Source organism: Lissotriton helveticus, chromosome 5_1, assembly GCF_964261635.1.
Source record: "Lissotriton helveticus chromosome 5_1, aLisHel1.1, whole genome shotgun sequence".
Classification (NCBI taxonomy): domain Eukaryota; kingdom Metazoa; phylum Chordata; class Amphibia; order Caudata; family Salamandridae; genus Lissotriton; species Lissotriton helveticus.
The window spans coordinates 1,058,126,380-1,058,151,036 of NC_136065.1; the positions used below are offsets into that span (position 1 = coordinate 1,058,126,380).

The following is a 24,657-nucleotide window of genomic DNA, read 5'->3' on the forward strand; positions in this document are numbered from 1 at the left end:
ACTCCTTTCCTGACACTACCATAGCACGAAATACAAAATAATAAAATGTGTGAACAATGAAGAATGCTGTCTGCTGCAAAATACTCACTTTCATGTAGCAGATCCTTTTATGCTCTTCAAGTATGTACATTGTACTCTCCAGTCTACTGGAATAACAGTTCATTTTGGTCAATACCTTGCTATATACCAGGTTAAAGTAGAACCATTTTAAATATTAGTGTTAAATAGTCAGTGATGAAGGTAGTTTCTCCTTGCAGTTTCTCTGCCGCCCAGAATGGATGCTTAACTTGGAAGGTTTATATTTAAAATGGCCCCTGCAGTGCTGATGAACTTTATTTTGTCAATGAGCACTTTGCTGAATCTTAGAAAACTAATACTGTTATGTGCTTTTCAATTCAGAAATTCATGTTTTTTATTGTCACTTTCTCTTGGAGTTTCATGAGATGCCCAGAAATGGAGTTAAGCATAACTTCGTTTGCATGTATACTAGAAAACTCTGTGCCTTTTCTATTAAATGGTGAATTGAAAGTTTGACCTCTCATTCTTCTAATAACCTTTAATATTAATAAAACGTTTTTCAGCTAGTGTGGAGTCTTGCGCTATGTGGCTATGAATGGATTACATTGCGAGAAGCATTTTGCTGATTAATTTGCTGTGTAGAGCAGGGGCGGCTCCTCCGTTAAAGCGTTGGAACATCGCCCCACTAAAAAATGCCACAGGGAAAGAAAAATAAAATGGTAATAAATTAAAATTCTTTGTTTAAAAACCCCGTCCCGAGCCGAGCGCCAGGACGGGACTTTCTGCTGCTGCCAGTCACTGCCAGACAGTAGCAGAAAGCAGTGATAGGCAGGGCACTTAGGTTTAAAGTGTGCATGTCTTTTTGGCCGGCTGTCTTGTGACGGCCAGCCAGACATGCACAGTTTAAACCGCTCTAACTCAGCTGTCTTAGACAGATGGGTTAGAAGCAGCATAGAGCTTCAGTGCCCTTGGGAGCAGCGGGAGAGGCCACTCTCTCCAATCCGGGGCTGCTCATGCAGCATGTAAGCAGCTGCAGGATTGGTTACTGCAGTTTGCTGGAGCCTGCCTTGAGAAGACACGCGCAAGGAGGAGAATGTTGCAATTAGAAGTTAAGTGGGATTATTTTTTCTTAATTTGTTAACTTTTATTTTTGTTGTCCCCCGCCTCACCACCCTCTATACCTTCCATCTGCCACTGGTGTAGTGGACTAGTCATTATCAGATAAACCAACTTTCTCTCACTCAATCTTGAAGGAAATCTTTCCTCGGCCCCAAAGTCAATTGTGTTTGAGACCAAAATGTGTTTTAAAAAAAATTTTTAAAAAAATTCTTTTACTCGGTTAGTAAAACTCAAACAGATAATCTATAAGTTAGTCCTCTGTTTTATATAGAGCTGTTTAATACCCAGGACAAAACTGGTTCTGCTTCTCTGTAGATTTTTCAATGAAAGAAATGCATTTCAAAGTAGGAATGACTCATGTTTTGAAATGGTACTCAAACACTGGGTCTCTATCAGAATCGGGGCCTGTATTTCAATTGTACCTGAGTCGTCCCCATGTTTGCACTATGAAGACAACGATTGAATGTAACTTGGTTTATTAATATGAACTCATTCACTCAATTCTTGCCTTTAAATGTCTAATTTATACATATACCAAACGTTTGTTTCCCTTAAACAGTGTCCCACAGGAATAATGTTAGTGTCCTGCACATATGTCTCACGGTTTTCTTATTCTAGAGGTCCTTTTACGGTCCCTTTGCAGCCCACATCTGACATTCCATCCTGTGCTTTTGTGCAATAAGGAATACATGCTCTAACTTGGAAAATGTAACCTTTTGTTAATTGACTTTTGAGTAAGGGAAAAATACAGACCCATGATCGCCTGCCCCCAGGTTTGGCAAACCATTTGTGTTTAGGCTTGGATCGGAGAAGAGATGCACAGGTAGGTCTGGTATTCCTCTAGAATCAGTTTGACTATTGAGTCAATACCCTCCACCTCTTCCTCCTTTGTGCTTCAGCACTGATGTGACATCTTTTCCGCGCTTCTGAACGGGGGAGGATCCTTTGCTCGAGAATGTAAACTTACTTACCTGTAGCAAAAGTTCTGTAGAGAGTGTGTGTGCACCCCAGATTAATTTCCCACCAGCTTCCTTTCTTGAAGGTTTCAGTTGTCTGCCTGGGTACTAAGCTCTCTCGGCCTTTGTGCGCTCTGCTCACCGTAGAATCAAAATTTAAAGAAGCAAATGAGTCCATTCTCCAACAAATTCTCGCATTTTGTTGGAAAAACTGGAACATTAAAAATGTTTTTATTTAAGCCATAATAAAATGTAGAGTGTTTCTAAGGCCAGGAATCCTTTGCTGGAGAACAATTGTTTCAGGTGAGTAACCTTTCAAAGTACCTCCCCCTCTGTTTTTTTTTTTTTAAACGACTAAGTCGGTCATATGTTGCTAGAATGACTGAATGATGGATTCATTGTATTAGGAGACAACTTCAGCGTGTGCTCTTTCTTCCAGAATCTTATGGAAAGTTTGGATGCGCTACTTTGTGGAGATGGATCTGAAAGTCTGAAAAGTTTATGTTTGAAGCTGCTACTCTGCTTAGTAACTGTAAGTAAGTCAAATGTGTATTATTTATCAGTGATAGTAGGGTATAAATCAATGTTGCTTTTTATACTTATCTTGCTGTTCAGTAATGTTACATGAAGGACATGTACATTTTGTGAAAGGCAAAATCCTAAATTAACTGCCTTTTAATACTTGATATTTTAAAAATTAGGATCTTTTCAAGACTTCCCATAACACCCTTTTGGAGTCATTGAAATAACTCGTAGTCTCTAAGAAATTTAAATTTCTACTTCTAGAAATGTAAATGAACATTATCTAAAATTGTATTCCTGTCTACATGAAGCTGCATAACTTTCTACATTACCTTGTTCCTCATTTTAGTGCCATAGAAACGGTACATTTATTTATACATATATCTCTCTGTCTCTAGCACTTGCTGCCTCTCACACTGTGTGTATGTAACTTCCTCTCTTTCGTTCGTTTGTAAAATTTAAATGCATTCCCATTAAAAGGACAATTGCACACATCTTCATCTGTTATATATTCCTTCACCACACAGATCTCCCCAGGACTTTTATTTAAGTGTTTTTTTAGCTTAAGCTGTAAAAGCCACCATTTAAGTTGACCAGGATATGCTCTAAATCAACGTCTTCCATGTCCCTTTACAGCCCCCTCCTTGCTTTTGAAAACTGCAGGTAAACTCCCCCATGCAACTGCAACACCTTTCAGATACTCTCTATAGAGTCAGGTAGAATATGAGGCAAGGCAGAGGGTCGGTGCATACAGGTTTACCTTTAAACTCTGATAATTACACCAGAATTTGCATGTATTATGAAATGGGTTATGTATTTTTGGCATTCTGTATTTTTATAGGCTAGAATTAAGAGGTTTTAAAAATGTTTATGCCAAACCTTACAGTTGCCCTTTCCCTACTGTATTGTACACAATGTGTGTAATCTTAAATTAATTCCACACAGGTTGTTGTGTCTTAACTAGATTGATACAGGCTCCATGCGTATGTCATGACGAATAAGCTTGTAATTGATGCATCTGTTTCACACATGTCTAGGTTGGCTAAAAATGGACGGAGGATTTGAGCTCTGTGAGGGTGTCAGTATCTCGAAATTTATTCACGTTTCCTCACAAAAGCTTTAAAACCGTGTTAAATAGTTTTAGTCGCCAACCTTAAATCTAAAGACTGTGAATGCTAATTGTCTATGTGCGTTCCGGATATTACATTGGATAGCCACCATTACAGGTAAGTATCTCATTTAGGTAATGTGAATAACATTATAGAAATAATCCCATAAAGCACCCTCTTTCCTATTGCAGGTTATGAAATACATTGAGTTCTAATATAAGTAGTTCAAATGTCTTGGGACAGAATTGGCTTGTCTGGAAATATCTTACAAGTGAAGCACTTTTTATGAAGGAAAACTAAAGCCTACCATCCATGAAGAGAAAAATATAGTTCTAAAAATATAAACTTTGGCTGTCAAAGGAAGATGAAATTGCAAACAGATAGTACTGTATTTGTTGGTTTACAAAGAATTATCAGAGGCTCACAGTTTCTTTCTTGGGACTTGGCTTGGAGCAACAGATTTTTTTGTTTCCAAAGTGAGTTGATATTTTTATATCCTTATCACCACTGGGTGCGTAGTTGCATCTGAATGTAAATTTACCTTTCACAACCAATATAAAAGCTGTATTTGTTTGCACAGGGAGCTATGAACTCCTGGGATATGTCGACGTGACAGAGAAAACCAATTACTCATTAGTGTCATCATTACCCACTTCAATTCTCTACCCAAACACCTTTACTCTACTGTTGCTGTGCTGCCTGGATAACCTGGATGTGACCTCTGAAAGGCAAATTAACATTGTTTTGCCATACTGAATACTGTTTCAGATAAATGTCCCCATGTCTTTGTGAGACTATCAAGCAGTGAGCTACAGGGCAGCACCGTTAGATGGCAAAGAAATAATTCTTGTGCCTTACTCTGCCAAGAATATCTTATGGTGCTTGGTTCTGTAGACATGGAATTATTTGATGCATGAAACAGCCTGCATGAGGTCGACTTGTTTCGTGCCTAGTTAGCCCCTAACCGGTCTGGTGGCACTTCATCAGGACCAAGGAATATAAATAGGTACTCTGGCACTATTGCAATACTGGTTCAGTCATTACCAGTTAGTAACCAGATGCAGTTAAGTACCCCGGGTCAGAGGATCCCGAGGAGAAAGACCCCAACAATGTAGGGCTTAAGGCTGACGGGCATGGCAGGCCTGGGGTACTTAAATGCATCTGGGTACTAACTGGTAATGACTGACCCAGTATTGCGATAGTGCCAGAGTACCTATTAATATTCCTTGGTCCTGTTGAAGTGTCACCGTCCCGAACTCATTCACCACATCAGCCCCGTAGGATCATTATATCCAGTTAGGGCCCAGCTTTTTAGTTAGGCTAGTGTCCCTTGATAATAAATACAATAAGTTAGGGTAACCCTAGACCTATTTTATCCTTCACACTCACTGCACTACCTAGCCCACACACCTGCACTCACCCTACGGCTTCATCACCTAAAGGTCCCCGTCAAAGAGCCCCTTTGCGGGTGCCCGTCTGGCATTGTAGCACCGGCCAGACGAGGAGCAGGCCCAATGATGAAGCATGACATCCTTCGGGGTGTGTGAAGGCACTTTTTAGAAAAGACCTTCCTTTCCCCTCCCTTAGGAACTGCACTCCCTCATGAATCACACTGTTACAGTGGAGCATGTGTGCAGGACCTGTTTAAATATAGCTCCTGGTTCCCCTTGTTTAATACATGGTCTTAAAGATAGCAGCCCTTCCCCTACATCAAAATTTGGAATTCATGTTGGCATCTAATCTGAAACTGGATAAGCCTCTTCTTCTCCCTTGTAACTTCTATCCCAAGATATTTAAACTTTTCTTCAATTATTTTGATGTACCTGGTTTGAATCTACTTTATATCCCACTCATTTATTGTCATGAAAATGCATTTGCTGTACTGTACTCTGCGGGTTCTCTAAACTCTTAGTGAATCTAAAGGAGTGTGGGAATTGTTTCAGGTGGTACTGCTGCATAGAAGAGGATGTCCGCCTAGAGCAATATCCTGTACTCCCGTCTGTCCAACAGAAAAACTCCTTCAATTTGGGATTTGATCCTTACCCAGCAGGCCAGAGGTTCAATGCAAAGTGCAAAAAAGTGGGGAAAATGGACAGCCTTTTTATGTTCTCCTATCCAATTCAAACATGGGGGAGAGTACACAAATCAGTATCACTGTTGCAATGGACGCTTTGTACAGGAAGCTCACCAATGCTTTTGATGGAAAGGCCAAACGCAAAGTGTTTGCAAGACACAGTTTAAATATCCTAAATCTATGGAACCAAATGCCTGAGGAGTTTCAGCCTTGTTAATGAGGCACAAGCCTAGTCCTTCTGGGTCAACCATGTAAAGACTTGAAAACGTTTAATTGCTAGTGTTTTGAGCAGTGTTTTTACTTCTTTGTTGAGTAATGATATTGGTTAATGTGATGAGCAGTCAAGCCTGGGTTTACTGCTTATGAATGACTATTTAACAGCATGTTGGAAGTACAGCTGTAGTCCATCCCCCCCAACCCACCCCCCATTACTCCCTTCTTCACGGGCCTCTTTACACCTTATGTTTAAACAATTCTTCCCCTTTCTAAGGAAGCGACCAAAGAGTTGGATTGTGCCCCCTCTCCTTCTTTAACTCCATTTCCTTGAAGGAGTCTCTAACAGCCAAAGAGATGGAATGCTCTCTCTCCTCCTTTAACTCCATTTCCTTGGAGGAGTCTCTAACAGACATCAGGGTCTTAAATCTGGCTCACCAGCAAACCAGTGCCCGAGTGTCTGCTAATTATGGTGACACAGGGAATCGATCAACTGGTAAACAAGCTGCTCAACGATTCTCTTGCGTCTGTGGTGATCCCCACAGCCTGGAAACAGGCTAGGATTCTTCCACTCTTGAAGTAGCCTTCGGAGGACCCCAATTTGCCGAGTAACTATAGGCCCATTTTCTTGCTCCCTGCATTTTCTAATATCTTAGAGGTATTTGTTAAAGGCAACTCTCCTGCTATTTGGAAACTAACAATATCCTACATCCTAGTCAGTTAGGTTTTTGGCAGAATTTGAGTACTGAGATGGTCCGTCTTGAGGTTACTGAGCAAATAAAATGTACTGATTTTGTTAGATCTATCAGTAGACTTTGACATAGTACCTCATCTCTGTTTTTTGGGCCGCCTCCTTAGGATTGGAGTAAAGGGGTTGGCACTTAAGTGGATGGCCTCCTTTTTGAACAACAGAGAATAGGAGGTACGGCTTCCTCCTTTTGCATCTGGCAAAAAGGCTATTACAGTTGTAGTTCCTCATAGCTCTGCCCTTCACCCTACTGTGTTCAATATCTATCTTACTCCTCTCACCCTTTTGGTTGAGTCATCCAATGCCAAGATAATATCAGATGCAAATGAATCCCAGGTTCTGTTTACATTCCAGCTTGGTGAGTATTTTGACCCTGATTCAATCAAGCCTTGCCTGACTGTTGTGTTTGCTTGGATGCATCAGAAACAGCTGATTTGTAACACGGGCAAGACGAAATACTGTTTTTTGGCACCCCGACCCGTAACAACTGGCCGGCATGCTGGCCAATTGTAGCCCCCCCCTTCCAGTTTCTCATACAAAAGTGGCCAAGAACTTAGGGGTTAAGTTCGAGAATCGGTTAACTTTCCAACTTCCGATTAGTTTGATGGGAGGAATGTTTTGGCCTCTTGCAAGCACTGAAAAAGTTGCTGTTTTTTTCTGTCTTTACCAGCCTGGAATTTTTTTTATCAAGGTGCTCCTTAGTTCTCGCTTGGATTATGCAAATGCTTTCTTTCTTGAACTGCGAGACTATGCCATCCATAAGCTTTAGGTGGTACGGACTGCTTCCGAATTACTTTTATTGAATCTTCCTCCGAGAACCAGGACCTCTAATCATCTTCATTCTTTGCACTGGCTCCCTGTTAAGAAGAGAATTCTGTTCAAGTCACTGCTGCTGACTTTGCGTGCTTTAAATAACATTGGCCCAAGCTACTTGTCTTTTACAGGCCATTTGTATTGCCCCGCTAGGAATTGTTGGTCAATAGGGTAATCAGCGGTGGGCACGCTTTCTCTTTCCTGGGTCCCTCTGGACGGAATAAAGTCCCCCAGTATTTGAGGGAAGAGAGCTCTGAGCAAATTTTCTAAAAGAAGCTAAAAACATGGCTTTTCACCATATAATAAATGCTGTGCTTTTGGACTAGTGCCGGGCCACTCCTAGAAGCATCTGTACATTCTATGACGCTTGTTCATCATCATTCTTATCATCTGCTGGCAGACTGAGTGGTTCTGGAGCCTTTTGCTTTGAAGAGGTTTTGTGTCCTTTATCACTTTCAAAATCTATTTCTCCTCCTCTAGGGATCCCCTGTCTTCACTTATTATCCATAAAGTATGTTTCTTTCTGTTAGACCTGACATCATTGGAGTGAGTCTCCCTTCCATTTTTGATGGATTGCCTCCTCTGTTTTGACATATTTTTGCTGGTTGTATGTTTGGGGCCCTGTGTCACTGCTAATCAGTGCCACAGTGCAGTGCTCCCTATGTTAAATTGATATGCTGATTGGATTCCATGATTGGCTTATTTGATCTACTGTCAGCCCCTAGTACAGTGCACCAGGTATGTCCAGGGCTTGTAGAGCAAATGCTGCTGGTGGGCTTGCAGCACTGGTTGTGCCACCCACAGAAGCAGCTTGTAAAGTGTATGTCAGGCCTGCCATTGCAAGGCCTGTGTGTAGTCTGTGACTACCATGCCAGTCCCTAACCCTTCCCTTTGCTTCATATTAGACACCCCTATGGTAGGCCCAAGGGCAGGGTGCATTGTAAGTATAAGGTAGGACATGCTCTGATGTGTGTAGCATGTTCTAGTAGTGAATTACAGCCATTTTCGTTTTTCACTATTGAAGGCTACCTGTTCTCCTAGATTAGAATGGGCAGTGAAGATTGTTACATCCCTACAATCCTAACTGACTCAGGGAACGTGGTAGGAAGGAGAGTTTAGTATGCCTGAACTCAGAATAATAAAATACATCTTTTAGTAAAGTTTATTTTAGTATTCTGTGTTTACAAATACCACTTTTAAAAAGTAGGTATTTGCTTGCCTAACCATTTGAGCCCACCTCTGCTGACTTGTGTATTCCTTGTCTGGATTTGTGTGTGACAGGGCTGGGGAAATTCCAGGAGACATTCTGGGACAGCCCAGTGATGAATAGGGTGATTTACCTACAGATGGGAGGGGGAAGAGTGCACCTGGGACCTGAATAGGGCTAGGCCTTCCCTCCACAATGCTGGCTCCACCCCCTGTGGCTTGTCCGATGTGTCTGCCCTACACAGTGAAAGGAGAAGGGGAATCCTGTCAACAGAGTACTCCAGAGCTGCATCTTCCCTCCCCTGTGCTGGCTCCACCTCCTGTGGGGCGTCTGGTGTTTCTGCCCTGCACAGTGAAAGGAAGAGAAGAGTCATGTAAACACAGTGCTCAGGAACTGGTTTAAACTAGGCAGAGGCCTCTCTGCCTTCAGAGAACAAAGGATGTTTTGGTATAAATATTGGGACCCAGTCCCACAGACTTTAGATCACTTCTGGAACAGGAAACCTTTCTGCCAAGGAGAAAAACCAAGGAAGCTGCAGGAGTTTGGACTGCCCCTCTGCCAGTGTGCTGTTTGCTGGGTTGGCCTGCAGTGGTTGCTTCATTGCCAAGGGAAAGGAGAAGGAACTTTGTAAGGACTTTCATCTACAGAATATTCTCCAAGGGCTTGAACTGTGCTTGCCTCCTGCTGAAGTCTCAGGGCCAAAAGACTTCACCTCCAGCTCCCTCCTGAATTTCCTTGCTGGGAATTCTGACTCCAGTTGCGTGCCGCTGGGAGCTGGAAGCGCGACGCATCGAGAAAAAGTGCGTCGCCGTCGCAGCTGAAATCATCACAACGCCGGAGAAGCGAGAGTTCGTCACATCTCCCTGGAAGCGTGTGTTCATCGAAGCTGTCTGCTGTCGCATCACCGGAGAAGCGCGACGCATCAAGAGAGCTGTCATCGCATCACCAGAGAATCGCATCGCAGGGCCTGTCACGGCTCTTAAGTACAGAGTCGTCGCAAGGCTGCTAGGGCGTCATCGCATCGCCGCATCAAGGGTGCCATCTTCTCGCATCGCAACTGGATCATCGCATCGCATCAAGGCGCCATCTTGCGCACCGCAACAGGTCAAGAATCTACGCATCACCTCCGCACCGGTAAGGCTCACGACGAGTCCCCTACTCTGCGCAAGCATTGAGGAAGGACGCAACCGTTCCCCCGGGTCACGGAACCGACGCGTCTCCCCTTCTGCTAGCCTTTTGTTTACTTTGCGTGCCGCATCCAAGAACTTTGTTGAGAACTTTGTCGCATTTACCATCAACTTGAATTAAGATACTTTCATCATCTTTAAAGTAACCTTTAGTATAGTATTGTGGATTTTTCTCGTTTGTGGTCTTGTGCTTAAGTCTATATAAAGAATACCTATTTTTATAAAACCTGTGTTGTGTCCATCTGTAGTGTTATCACTGTATTACTGTGTATATCCACAAATGCTTAACATACTGCCTCTGAGATAAGCCTGTCTGCTCGTGCCAAGCTACCAAGGGGGTGAGCAGGGGTTAGTAATCCCCTTGTCCTGACTTAGAAGTAAGGGTCCCTATTTGGACAAGGGTGATAACCATTGCCAACTAGAGACCCCCAGATCTAACACTTTCCTCACCAGATATGGTTGTATAGTAATCAGCAAAGCCCTTTGTAATTTCTTTGTCAGTGGAGACCATCCCTCCCTCCATGTTAACTATTTCACCAACCAATATGGCTTCTTCTTACCTCTTTTTTAATCAGACCAAAAGGCATATCACCTTATCCATAACTTCATATAGATTGTTCTATGTGTTAAGTAGTGCCGCTTCACTGCGTTGATTACCTCATCGATATAGGCCTTGATAACTCAAGTCACCTCACATGTATGTCAAGTTGGGGTTGGGAGGAAGTAGATCCGGGACCAAGAAGTGAAGTTATGTGTCACCGAACATAAGAAGTTGTTGTCCTCACGTCCGTTCCTCTCTGAGTTGTGGTTGTGGACTCGATCACAAGGCCATTCTTAAGAGAGGTTAACTTTGCGGTTGAAGTCCTTTATGAAGCCCAAATAAAAGCCAAATAGAAGGCACTAAAAAAGTGAAGCAAGACAATCCTATCCTGCCATTCTGTATGTAAAGAGAAGATGTGAGGGCGTCATAATGTCAGTTGGTCTCCCTTTAGGTTTCAGCTCGCAGAGCCAATTTCATCGACTGAATTTAGTGACCTGCCTACTCCCCCTCCCCCCGAGTTTCCCAGACTAAGGGTGACTCCGCAGCAGATTGATGATTTCAAGGAGGGCCATGCTGCAGATGTTGATACACTTCCAGCTCCCTCTGGTATGCTTTTGGGCTCCAAAGAACAGCAGGCTCTCTCTAGATGGACTACCACAGTGGATCTAAAATTGGCGACCCAGGCCCCATACCAACTCCAGTACATGTGTCAACTCCAGCTTCAGGTCCTGCACTAGGCAATTGCTCCTTGATGTCGGTACCGACTCCACTGGCACCAAATTCTGATGTGTGACCCTGACTTGGTCAAAGCCTGATCTTGCCTATCGGTGAATAGGCAGGTGCCGGGCCCCTTAGACCAATGCCTCACAATCCTGATTTTCTCACTAAGCACCCCACCCTAGAGAGCCTGGTGTTTCAAGCTTTAACCAGTAAGGTGAACTCCAAACCACAGCTCCTCCAATTGCAAGAGGATTAAAGCGTGTTTTAACCAACATTCTCCTCTGCTAGCCTGGCTTTAAGATCTTTCAATGTGATCTGTCTGTTGGATCACTAAAACATGCCCTCTATGATATGGCCAGTGAGATCTTGCTGATGTCCAGGAGGACCAAAAACTCAAAACGTTTTGCCAAATATTTGATTTGTGTTTGCGTAGGTACTACTGATTATCTGGGAAAGGGCTGTTGGCACCAGTTGTCTGTTATGTCACCACACATGTATGCACTCAACAGGACATTCTGGAGCTGTTCAAGCCTTTCTCATGCATATGCCCTTGATAGCTCAGGTTTTTGGTGAAAATGCCTATTCTTCCCTGCAGCTTTTTAGGGACAGTAGACCCATAACACACTCTCTGTGTCTTTTGATCCCTGCCAAAGAGTTCCCACATGAGTTGAGAAAAATCAGAAGCTACTCAATGGAGCTGCCGTACGAGACAACGGCTACACCAGTCTTCCTTGTCCTTTTGAGGCCAGGGACGTGGGTCTGCAGGCGACTCGCAGGACACCAGGAGCACCAGTCCTCCCACTCCCCTCCCGCACCTCGCTTCCCCCTGCGGCAACATCCATTAAGCCACTTTACTTTGTCTCTAGGGACACACTCATCCTGAGGGGGGCAGTATTCAATATTTCCTCTCAGGGTGGCAATCTATTACGTCAGACAAATGGGTCATGCTAATCATTTAGCATGGCTATGCCTGACCTTTATTTTTGCTGTTCCAATTCCCTTCCACCCCATTCTTGCCCTCTCACCCAACCAATGTTCGAAGCAGAAACTCTAAATTCTATTGCATCAATTCTGTTAATTCATTTATAACACCAAACACAAACTCTTCCAATACACAACATCCACTCTCCTTTCATCCATTGCACAATTTAGAGCCTCAAAACATGACCACATGCTCACCACCACACCTTACACATACTCCTTCCATCCTCAACATACACAAAAAACATAAACAACACACCCCTGTTCACAACTTTGCATCTCTTTGTCTATTGTACAATAAGACTACCACAATTATAACTGCACAGCCCAACACTTTACACACATACTGTCCCCACCATCTGTACACACACACACCCAACAAAATGCCTTCTAAGCCTGTTGAACTAGCATAATGGAATAGACAAACACTATTGGTCTTTCAATACAGATAATAACATAACCAGTAATCCACCTACTCCAGCAAAGTATACTACTCACTCTTTCAGAAAGCAAATTCACACAACCACTAAAATATAATCTCTAAACTGCCTCCTAAATTAATGCACAATCTCTTTCTAAAACGAGCACCACATCTGACGTACTCACATACATACAACCTGACTTGTTACCCATAACCCTTCATGGTTGGGGATGACATGGCTCCAGTATTGCACAAAACTGTTACTCCAGGCTATCAAACTCACACAATTGCATAGGCAAAAGAGGAGGCGGAATAGCTGTTGTATTCAAGGAAACAATAAATCTCACCAAAGCTAAGGATATTTCCATTCAAGGTTGTAATGCCCTCATCACCTGATGCAAAGCTACATCAACTTTCTCCTGTAGCTTCCTCCTTCTTAACTGACTGCCACCTAGCATTGGAACATCCCAAGACCCATTTCTAGACACAGTTTCAAACTTTTGGACATTAGACTCCAACCTATGTATCCTTGATGACCTAAATATGTAGTTTGATAAACCTAGTATACCCCATTCCTAGAACTATCATCACTAACTTAGAACTAATCCATAGGATTACTCCAGCAATGTGGTCAGACCTCCATCTGGCAGCTTTCCAATACAAACCACCACTACTCTCCACACCCAAGGCCACCTTACCAGCAAGCACAATTACATTTTACGGCATAGAGGACATTAGTGGTGTTATAATGTGTAATAATAGATAACCTGTGAGTAGCATTCCCGGTTGTAAACGTTTTAGCATTAGCAATTTCTTCACATAATGACCATTAGCCACATTTAAGGTGTTCTCTTATAGCTGGTATATCCCAGGTAGCAGTCACCATTTTCAGAACTGTTTATTTAGAATAATGGGATTTGCCCTACTGGACTTAATGATTTTTATTCCTCCATAAAGTTAACAGTGGTTTATTGAGAAGCATCCCTATCGCTGATAATATATGTCAATTTTTTAGAATGATTTTGTAATTTAATTTTAAAACGTTATATTCCTTTCAGTGTTGCTATAACTCTGAGTTATAGTTGCATACTGCAAATACATACATTCATGGTGTGCACACGCGCTTCAATATTGTTCCATTGTTTGGAGTGTTTGCCTAGTGCATTTTGGGGGTTTTGTAAAGTAGTAATGTTGACGTTTTGTTCTTTATACAGGTGACGGACAACATCAGTCAGAACACAATATTGGAGTATGTTATGATTAATAGCATATTTGAGGCTATACTACAGGTAGGAAATGTTAGTTGTATGTGATATTTGTCATATTAAGTATGCAGAGTAGTGTTTTTTTTATTTCCCATCACTCTCTTAGCTTGGAGGACAAGACCTCCTACTGGCCAGAATTCACCGACTTGGTTGCATGAGACATCCTGTGCCCATTAAAACTTCAAGCTTACATTACGTGCACATTGTTTGTTAGTTAATTGCAAGTGTCAGCCATTTAAACTGATTGAACATCAAAGAGTGCACACTTTCATAGATCAACGAGTTACAAATTATTCACAATGACTAGACAGTACATTTCACTTGTATTTTAATGTTCAACTCTCTAACTCTAGCCCCTTCCTTTTAAGAGCGACTGATCTTTTAAATAGATTTCGGTATAATATTGTGTGCAACTGTTTTGTCAGCTAGCTTTTGCCTTTAGACACACCTCTCCTCTTACTACGTTTATATTACACAGGAAGGAAAACTGGTAGTATAATGTGGGTATGATCCGTATACGAGCTAAATTGTGATTGGCAAGAGCATGTGAAGCGAAGGCCTTCTCCCGAAGTTATTTAAATGTGGGTTTGCTTGCCAAAAATGTATTTAATCGGTGACTAGAACAGTTAATAGTTATCCTCCAATTTCAAATATTATTTTAAAACTCAACTACATATATCAGTGCTAAAATAATTATATGCAGAGACCAAATTAAGCTACTCTTTTTTGCCACTATAACATTCATATTCGCAGCATGTGTTGGCCATAGATACATATGCTTAACATACTCCTGCCATCTAGTGTTGGGCTTGACGGTTGCAGCTTGTTTTTCTTCGAAGAAGTCTTTTGAACCACAAGGTATATAGATAGCGATTGCTTCTATCGCCTGTATTGCGCATAGTGCCAATATCGGCACACTCCCCATCCCTCCCACAGCAATACTTCAGAGAAATAATCAGACAGAACACATTTTTTAGTGGAGAAAATTGCTGCAGGTTTATTTGCATAACAAATATGCCAACATGGTGGGTTATCTTACGGGGATCCCAGGGCAGGCAGCCCCTCACCACCTGCCCACCTGATGAGCCAACCTACCCGGTGGCCCTGGCCAACCGGTGTTTGTCGATTTGGGGGAGGGTATAGCCCCTCACCACCTGCCCACCTGATGAGCCAACCTACCCGGTGGCCCTGGCCAACCGGTGTTTGTCGATTTGGGGGAGGGTATAGCCCCTCCCACCGGCGGACCGCCAGTCCACCCCTTACTCATGCCCCTCCCAGCTCAGGGGAGCGGAGAGTTGCAAGGAACCCCCGGTTGCTCAGGTCCACAACCTCCCGACGGACTAACGGGGTGCCGTCGCTCCTCCAGGGTCCAACGTGAGGACCTCCCTGGGGATTTTTGGCTTTCGCACCCTTACTGTGCTCCTGCAGAGGGTACCCTTACTGTACCTTACAGACTCTGGATCGCCCTGTAACTCCGCCTGCAACACAAAATAATAAGTTAGTAAAAACCCTCCCCCCCGCCTGTACGCCGGGTACGCGGTGGGGAGGGAAACGGTGTCAGGGCAGCAAGAGAAAGAGGGTGCTCAGTGGGCGGGAGAGGTATAAGTACCTCTCCCCCCGCCCTCTCCTGCCCAAAGTGACGCATGCCTGGGGAACCCTCGAGGGTCCCAAACACTAGAAGGCTGACATGTTGTGTGCCATCCTGTGGCACTAAGTGGGCTGCCCTCTTAGAAGAGCCCCCTGTGTGGGCCCGGGGCAGCCCTTCATAGAGTCAATATCGGCACACTCCCCATCCCTCCCACAGCAATACTTCAGAGAAATAATCGGACACAACACATTTTTTAGTGGAGAAAATTGCTGCATGTTTATTTGCATAACAAATATGCCAACATGGTGGGTTATCTTACGGGCGATCCCAGGGCAGGCAGCCCCTCCTGATGAGCCAACCTACCCGGTGGCCCTCCCTAACCGGTGTTTGTTGATTTGGGGGAGGGTATAGCCCCTCCCACCAGTGGACCGCCAGTCCACCCCTTACTCACGCCCCTCCCAGCTCAGGGGGGTGAAGAGTTGCAGGCAACCCCTGGTTGCTCAGGTCCACACCCGCCCGAAGGACTAACGGGGTGCCGTCGCTCCTCCAGGGTCCAACGTGAGGACCTCCCTGGGGATTTTTGGCTTTCGCACCCTTACTGTGCTCCTGGAGAGGGTACCCTTACTGTACCTTATAGCCTCTGGATCGCCCTGTAACTCCGCCAGAGCACTGGGTGTGGCCACCATCACCCCAGGGCCCCCACCACGAGAGACCTAGTTACCTACCCCCTGCTGATTCCAAGTCCTTCCCCAGATTAAGCAAGAATAGGTCCATTCCCCCTTTAGACAGGTGTATCCCTTCTGCATATAAACACCCTGTGGACTTGGTGTGCAGTAACCCATACAAGATCAAACCAAACCCCTGTTCTCAGTGAATATATGCATGGCGCTGTTCACCCTCCTGCGCGAGGTGTTTGTGGATTCCCCTGAATGCGCTTCCTGCCAAAGCTTCCGGGGGGTTATTTCAGACCACCCTATTTCACCGGTCCCCAGTTTGATGCTCAACTCACACCTCAGTGTATAGCGCTTGTTGGAGCATGTCCATCGAAATAAGCCAGTCACCACCCTACGTGACGCCTTGCCCTCCCCTACTTCTGCTAGTATTCTTGGTAAATGTTTTTTAATACTTAGTAGCTCATTTGTGCTTTAACCCAGAGTTTCCCCAATCTTTGGACCGTAGCCCACTTGGTGGATGACAAATTCCACAACCTGCACGGTTGCCAGCTAAGGCTATAGGATCGGATAATTCACATGTGTTTATTCTCACTCAACTCCATGGTACTCGATTTATCGACCACAGAAGGATGAAATGCTGAGTGGACCTACCAAGATCTCAACCTGTGACCAGGAGGTTGAACACAAGTCCTATCACTTCTGCTGCTAAACAGGCCTGTGAACTTGAATCCCAGGGCCGGCTTCTAGCCCCTTAACCCTTACTTTGACATGCCTGAGCTACAGACCCACATCTAAAAGGCCTGCCAACCGCCTGACCATAAAATCGCAGTCCCGATGGTAACTGACAACTCCCAAGGAAAATGTGCATAACTGAAGCAACTGATAGCATGCAATCCCTATGCTCAGGGGACGTGGAGAAAACTTCTGAGTAATGTACCTGCACCCTCTTAACTATGACTTGTAATTGTCCGTATAGTGCTCCATCCCCTCCCAATCAGCCTATCGGGCACACCGCACCCTCTTGGGAATGGTAACTCCCGCCCCAGCTGACAGAAAGTGCCTATTTGCGTGTAGACCACCCTTCCGTTTATACCGATGGTATAACCGGATTCTGCTGAAACTTAACTGCTTTACTGCTGAGTGCACATTGTGCATTACCTATTCCGTTTCTGGTCGCAAAGTTCGCTGATATTGCCTGCCCCAATCCCGGGTGAAATTAAACAAAAGCTTTCCTGCTACCAATGTGACAGTTGTTGATGTTAATGATGGTCCAATATAGCACCGATGCTGTACTATAGCCTTAGATAGACCCAACAGGGGGTGATCCTGTGAAATGATGTAGGTACCACCCCCGCATGTGGCACAGCCCAGGTTTACTTTGCCATGACCCCTCCTTGGTCCTTAGTGACCCCCATAAACACCCTGCAGTGGCCAGGTGGCAGGCATCCCTATGGTGACTGCCAGACCTATTTGCTCACCAACTCTTTGCTGCCTGGCAGCACTCCCTGCTGGCGGTGTCATGTTGCAATCCCTACTCGCCCATCTTGCCCGCAAAGATTGGCATCGCTGCAGATGTGTGGTTACCTCTCATCGGTGATGGTTGAACGTATAACATGTGTCCTGAATATACCATATATGTGATGTTGTGCAGGAGTAGCGGAGTCAGAACCCAATAGTAACTGCGCATAAGAGTGTGCTAGTATAAAAACTGTGACATACAGATTATGCACGGCATGTGCTATTATACAAAATTGTGCCTTTAGATTATGCACAGTGCTGAGCAGCACAACTTGGCCCAGCTCATCAACTTCACCAACCCAGGAAGCAAACCCCTGCTGGTTACCCCCAGATCCTTGCAGTGCACGCCTTGACCCACGGAGCTCTCTTCCTACCTGCGCATTTGACTAAACACAACCGACACCTCTGCCTTCCTCTTCCGGATGACGATCTATGTGTTTCATGTCTGCTGGCTTCCTGCTAAGTGTCCCAGATCATTCACTGCTCTATCCAAACAGCTTATCTACTTTCTCTGACCGCAAGTTAAAGGATAATGTAATCACCAAACCCAAAGTAACCAAAATTGCGAGCCGAACTTGTCAGGAGACATTCAACCTCTATCCTTGAAGCGCAGCAAACTTGGCAAATGCAATTACAGAACTCACCAGCCTCTATATAACTTATACTCGAAGTGTGACAAAAGAGGCCATCCAGGCCCCCAAGGCTAACAGGATGGCTTGGGCAGAACGCAATAGTCAACAATGACTTGACTTACTCAGCACCTGTTGTGGTGGTCCTCTCTCCAAGCCAAACAGTGGCACCCAGTGGCAGACCCTCGGAGGCGCCGGTGGTGACAATGAACTGATGGTGCCTATTGCCCCAGAAAACCACCCAGTCAGATTTAAGGTGAACTTGCTGCTGAAGATCGCAGTGGTGCGCCAATGCCGCTCTTACGAAATTTCAGACTTGAATTTCACACCCTGTGGGTTAAAACAAGGTACAAAACAAGTGCGTACCCCGTGACTAACTAGATGGAGCGAAAAAGCTAGCCCCTATTAACAGGTTGCCCCTGATTAAAACCTCATATGCCCCATGCTTATTGGTCATGTGAGGCAAAAATTCGCCTTGCGTGCGGGGCTTGCTAAATAGCTTCCTGCAGTCTTGACACGGTAAGACGTGCAGCATTCACAATCATGTATATTGACACCTCTGAGATGCAACGGGACTGGAAGAAAAAACAGCTGTGAGCTACAACCCCGACCCCTGAGAAGAGACCCTCCCAAGGTCCCCCATTGTGCCTTCTTTGACGCTCAAACCTGCGCCTGAACTTACTATCCTGGAAGTGAGCTAACGTGTTTGGATGGGTGGCGGTCGATGGGTGCCTCCTCGTATTCTGTGGTGGAGATGAAGCAGAAGTGCAGTTAGCTTACCCCCCAACCGTAGTCTTGCACCCCATCCCTTCACATGCCCAATTTCCTCCTGATGTCCCATGTGCACGCCCCACCCACGTCTATACTTACTCTCCTAAATGTGGGCTCTAATGCTTAAAGGAAGCAGCTCGGTGTGTACCTCGGCACAATCTGTGTCTGAGATGGAGCATAGTTTAAGTTAGCTCTTTCCCCACCCCCTGATCCTTCACCATGGGCCTTAGCCCCGCATTCATCCGAGGAGGGGTGGAGGTCCCCATGACCCACAACGCTAGGACTGCTGCATGCTCTCACATGCCCCTATGAGCCCTGTTTCCACCCCCGCCATTACCTGTTTTATTTGCTGACGGTAAGGGCGGGTTGTTAAATTGGCGATCCAAGTGGCAAGTCCAGTCCTGACCTGCTTAAGGAAAACAAGCATGATGAACGGTCCCTTTACAGGTCACCCCCTGCCAGCCCCAGGCAGGTAAATGCCTATGCATTGAAAGCCCCTGTCCCCGTGCCTTATCGGCTGAGTCGACATATGCCACCTTCCGTTTCCTGATGTACCTCAGCCCTCGTGCCCTTCTTCCCGTGACAACCCTGTTACGACTTTGGACTGCTTGTCGCTTGAAGACTTGTCGGCGGGTGTTAACTCCTCGTAGCGAACCTGTCAAAACAAAGCATAGATGAGACAGACACGAACCCCGTAACCCACAAGGTAATCGGGGATCAGTGGGGGCCAAGGACACTGATAATATGCAGTAGTATAAGCCCTAGCCCGTGTTGAGGATATGCATGTTTCCTACACCTGCTCTCCCTCATACTGAGAGCTAGTTAAGGGGCTGAAGGCGACGGGGCCCTGCGTACCTTTGCGCCTCACGCAAAGCCCAAAACTCAGGGCTGAGTCTCGCACAGAGAGTGAGCTGACTTGTAATGTTATTTCTGTCATTGCCTCCAGATATATGCTAAAGTTCCCATCGTACCTACAACCAGGAGCACCCTTGGCTGTCAAAGGATGTGCGCTTCAGGGCTAAATAAACCGTACGCGAGGCTGGTCTAAAAGTGAAAAGCCTCCCCTTGCAGTCATGAACCAAGTTGCTGCACCCGAAGTGTGCAGGGGTGTGGCCATCCCGGAGGTGCTTACTTATGTGGCCCTGCCCCCAATGCAAGCAAACCTGGCATCGCAAACCCAAAGCCAATACTACTCTTCTAATGTGCCGGCTCAGAGACCGCGAGCACAGACGGTAATGGTGCGCCAGCGTGCACCCTCATACATTGCCTAGAGGCACGGGAGAAAGATATATGGGTACTACCTTGCCCAACGCGTTACATTGCACCTTCAAGCACGTTAAGTAGGTGATTTGCCCCTTCAGGTCCGCACGGCGCCAGAGCGCCCGTATGCGCCCAGCCCAACACTGCACCCTCAGGCACGGGACAAAATTCCAAACCTAATCCAAGTGTAACTGACCTTGTGCAGGAAGCAACACAACGCGGCATTGCCCCACGGTGACCAAACACCGCTCGCCCCAGTGACACGAGTCGGGACCAATACGCAGGCAAAGAGTGAACTTGCTTAATACAAGCAAACTGCAACTAGGCCTGTGCACACATGCCGTGAGCACAGCCACTGAGAAACCCGCAGCCGCGGTCCCAGACAACCTGCTCGACCCAAAGGTAAGGAGCGCACAGCATGAACACTGTAATGAACACGTGCAGGCACAAAACAACTGCCCCCCCACTTATCACATTAAGTGCTGCTGCTTATACTTATTTAGACAACACATCCCTTTTGTACCCGTTCCCATGGTTGAAGTCCAATCAGCAAAGTGCACGAGACCTGCTGCTTGCTGAAGATAATTGGGGCGGAGTCAAAACCAACTCGTAGTCATTGTCCTGAAGAGGCCCTCGTTCAAGGAAAAACGCATTGAGAGTGTGCCCCCTGACTGAAGGGAAACTCGCGGAACCCGCGCACCCGACTGGCCACAGAACCACCCGGCCCGCGTCATGTTCCCCCAGCCTGCCTCACTCCCCCAACCATCAGACCTCGGTTGCGCAAGCGGACCGACGAGACCGCTGCACGCATGAAACCCCCAGAGGCACGCACAGAGAAGGCGGTGGACTGCATCAAGAATACTACACCGCTGCAGTCCCGATGAGGGCCAGGGCTGACGGCGCACTGAACGCAGGTAATATCCAGGCAACACCGGGAGATGCCTGCCCTGATGATATGACCCTCCCTCCGCGCCAACCCCAGCCAGCAGCTAAAGCCCTGCTGCTGCTGCTACTGCTGCAGCAGGTGAGTGCCCCGCACCCGATGCCTGCCCACGAGGAAGGGCGGGGGGGGGGGGTGCAAGGCTGCTTAGGGCAGACGCCTCTGACCCGGAAAGGGAAGCCGGGGCCCCGGCCTCACTGCCTTGAATGCGGGGCGACCACGCATTGCGAGAACTTCCCCACATAGGCGGCCGTGCTAGTCAAGTGCTGAGCATGCCAGCGCGGCCGCCTCCTACTTGACCAAACCCCCAACCGCACAGACCCCAGTCCCTCCTGCAAGCCGCCATCTTGGGGTGAGAGGGGGTCGAGGTGGGAGGGCCCTGTTGTACATGCTGGAACCTGGACCCGGGTACTTGCAGCGGACCTAAGCAGCCTACTCGGGAATCAGAAATCAACAGGTGGGTAACGGACCTGCACAACAGTACCCACACTGAAGCGGGGCTCGTGGCCAGCACATGGACGGCCACGAGCCCCGCTGGCCCCCACCCTGGGACACCCTTTACGTAAAGAAATGGAGGCCCTCTACAGCAGTGGGCAGCCCTACTGGAGTGTGCTGAAAACAGCCCCCGTGCCGCACCGCAACACTGGGCTGAATAAGTGCATGAAACTCGTGCCAGCCCGACAGAGCTCCGCCTCTATCCCCGCGACAACAAACGCCCAGACCCCCCCTCGATACTTCGCACGAACTGGTGTGCCCCAGGGTGTGGGTAACAGACGGTGCCACCGACAAACAATGCTCCTGCTGTGCCGCCCATCACAGCACGGACCCCCGAAATGGACATGCTGGAGACAAGAAGCCTAACCTCCATATCGGGGGCCTGTGCTACAAGCGCGATCCGACTCCTAGACCTAATGACCCGCCCTATTCAAACCTACGGGGGTGGTCACACACCGGGCGCCTTGACCCCTCCCCACCAGCCCCAACCAGGCAATGGCGGTAGGCAGCCAACTTGGTTCAAATTTCACCGTGGCCAAGCGTGGGGACGGCGGTGCGTGAAAGGCACTCTCCACCACAAAGGCTCCCGGACCCGACCACATAAGGAGAGCACCAAGCCCCTGGAGCAGTCCTGCCCCACCAAGCGGCCGCAGCCACGGCAACGGCCGGGCTAGCAGCCATGTCCCAGAGGGGGTGGAGAGGAAACACTCACCGCGCAACTCAGAACAGCTCCAGGAGGTGACCAAACGGCCTCAGGGCAGAAAGAGAAAGAGGGTGCTCAGTGGTCGGGAGAGGTATAAGTACCTCTCCCTCCGCCCTTTCCTGCCCGGAAGTGATGCATGCCTGGGGGACCCTCGAGGGTCCCAAACAGTGGAAGGCTGACAGGTCGTGTGCCATCCTGCGGCACTAATTGGGGCCGCCCTCTTAGGAGGGCCCCCTGCGTGGGCTCGGGGCAGCCCTGCAAGATCATAGGCTTCTTTGTTAGATTGTTTTTCTCCATCGGGTTCGGACGTCTTCATTGGAGCTCCGGGATCGAAGCTTTGACGCGGTTTCACCTGCCCTTTCGGTGAAAAACACATCACCTTTCAATGGAGACTAGCAAAAAAGACGGTGACCTACTAGTTTTTTGCAGATTTCTCCACCCGGTCCTGCTCCTTTTACACTTCAATGTTTCACTGCCATCATCTTCCACTCGACACTTGTTCGGTGATGGAAAAGACTCCTTTCAGCTTCTGCCCCAACTGCTATGTAAAGTACTCCAGGCAGGGTCACCATACAGTCTGCAACTTCTGCCTGTCTCCACAACACAAATAAACCTTGTGTGATGCGTGCCCGGCCTTCCAATCGAAGAAGACTCTTTGATAATGAAGAGAGCGCCACTGGGCCCGTAGCGCAATGCAGGCGCACCAAACAGAAGACGGGCCCAATATCTTCGGGGACCAGATGCAACCTCCAGGCTAAAGGAGACTTCGAAGAGGAGGTAGAAATACAAGGGAAACCAATGGACATCCCCATTCTTCTTGCCAGCAGTGGGGAAGTGTCCGACTATGACCACGAACTAGAAGCTCAACCAGTCGCTTTGACGGGACACGTGGGCACTGTAGAGAAAGCCTCCCATACCCAAACTAAAGTTCAGGCTCACTGAACACCAATGGCCTCAGGACATGGAGGTATCTGGCATAAGGCAAAGGAACAGACAGTCTTCCCTCCTTCAAACAGTCTGTAAAGGTTACCAAAAAAATGAAGGCATCGACTGCTCCTAAGTTTAAGTCCGTTTTGGAGCTGGTATCGAAAAGACAACTAGCAACGCTGGAAAAGCCTTCCAAGCCTTTGGAACCGAAATCTCACAGAAAGATGCAGGGCACCCTCAGACTCCAACCTACGAAAGGAGCTGAAAACACCTTCACATTTGAAGCCAACATTGGCACAGAACATTGCATCTGAAGCAACTTTGGCTTCAAATTATTTGGTTCATAAACCACTCTTGGCACTACAACCACAACAAATGCTTGTTCAGTCTATTTTAACAAAATTACAGGAAAAGCTTGATGCCAGGCAAAAGACTGTCCATGAACCCAAATACTGGAAGGGTGGTAATCAAATCACTTCTTTCACCTTTGGACACACTAACAAAACGCAAAAAGACTTTCGAAGAAGAAATCTTGGGGCCCCAAACCCCCCCACAGAAAAAACACACTACAGAGGCAATACCAGCAGGGGTCGAGGACGTGGGTCCATTCCAAGGGAGCCTCTTACACCAAACAGTGACTCCATCTGTCACCCCACGCATTTAACATCAGTGGAGGGGATGGTTAAAGGACTACCACACACATTGGGTACAAATTACCTCAGATCAGTGGGTTTTATCAATAATAAGAAAAAAAGATATTTTGTAGCACTCACCTGTACTACACCCAGTATCCCACATCAGACTGAAGATATGTCACATCACCACTTAACAATCTTACAAGAGGAGACTTAAATTCTGCCTCTGAAGGAGGCCATAGAGCAATACCAGAGAATAGGGGTGGACTCAATGTATTTCCTCATTCAGAAGAAATATGTCACCTTAAAGCCTATATTAGACTTAAGACCAAGCAACAGATACATCCTGTCAGAACACTTCTGCATGGTTACTCTACATGATGTCATTCTGCTCTACTACAGCAAGGAGACTTCACGACAGCCATAGACCTCAAGGACTCCAACTTTCACATATCAATACACCCAGACCATCAGCGCTACCTCTGTTTTCAAGTAATTGGCCCACATTATCCATTCAAAGTGTTGCCATTCAGAGTAACCACTGCACCAAGAGTATTCACGAAATACCTGGCAGTAGTAGCCGCTCATCTCAGAAGGGGGAGGCACACACGTGTACCCCTACT

General features: G+C 46.6%; 1 protein-coding gene across 1 annotated transcript in view; it reads left to right on the forward strand.

Annotated features, from left to right (window-relative positions):
- ARMH3 (armadillo like helical domain containing 3) overlaps positions 1–24,657 on the forward strand; it is a 693,715-nt gene that overhangs the window by 154,281 nt on the left and 514,777 nt on the right. Inside the window, exons 6-7 of the mRNA XM_078643614.1 lie at positions 2,533–2,625; positions 13,844–13,918. Coding sequence (XP_078499740.1) covers positions 2,533–2,625; positions 13,844–13,918 — 168 coding nt within the window. The remainder of the gene's footprint in view (positions 1–2,532; positions 2,626–13,843; positions 13,919–24,657) is intronic.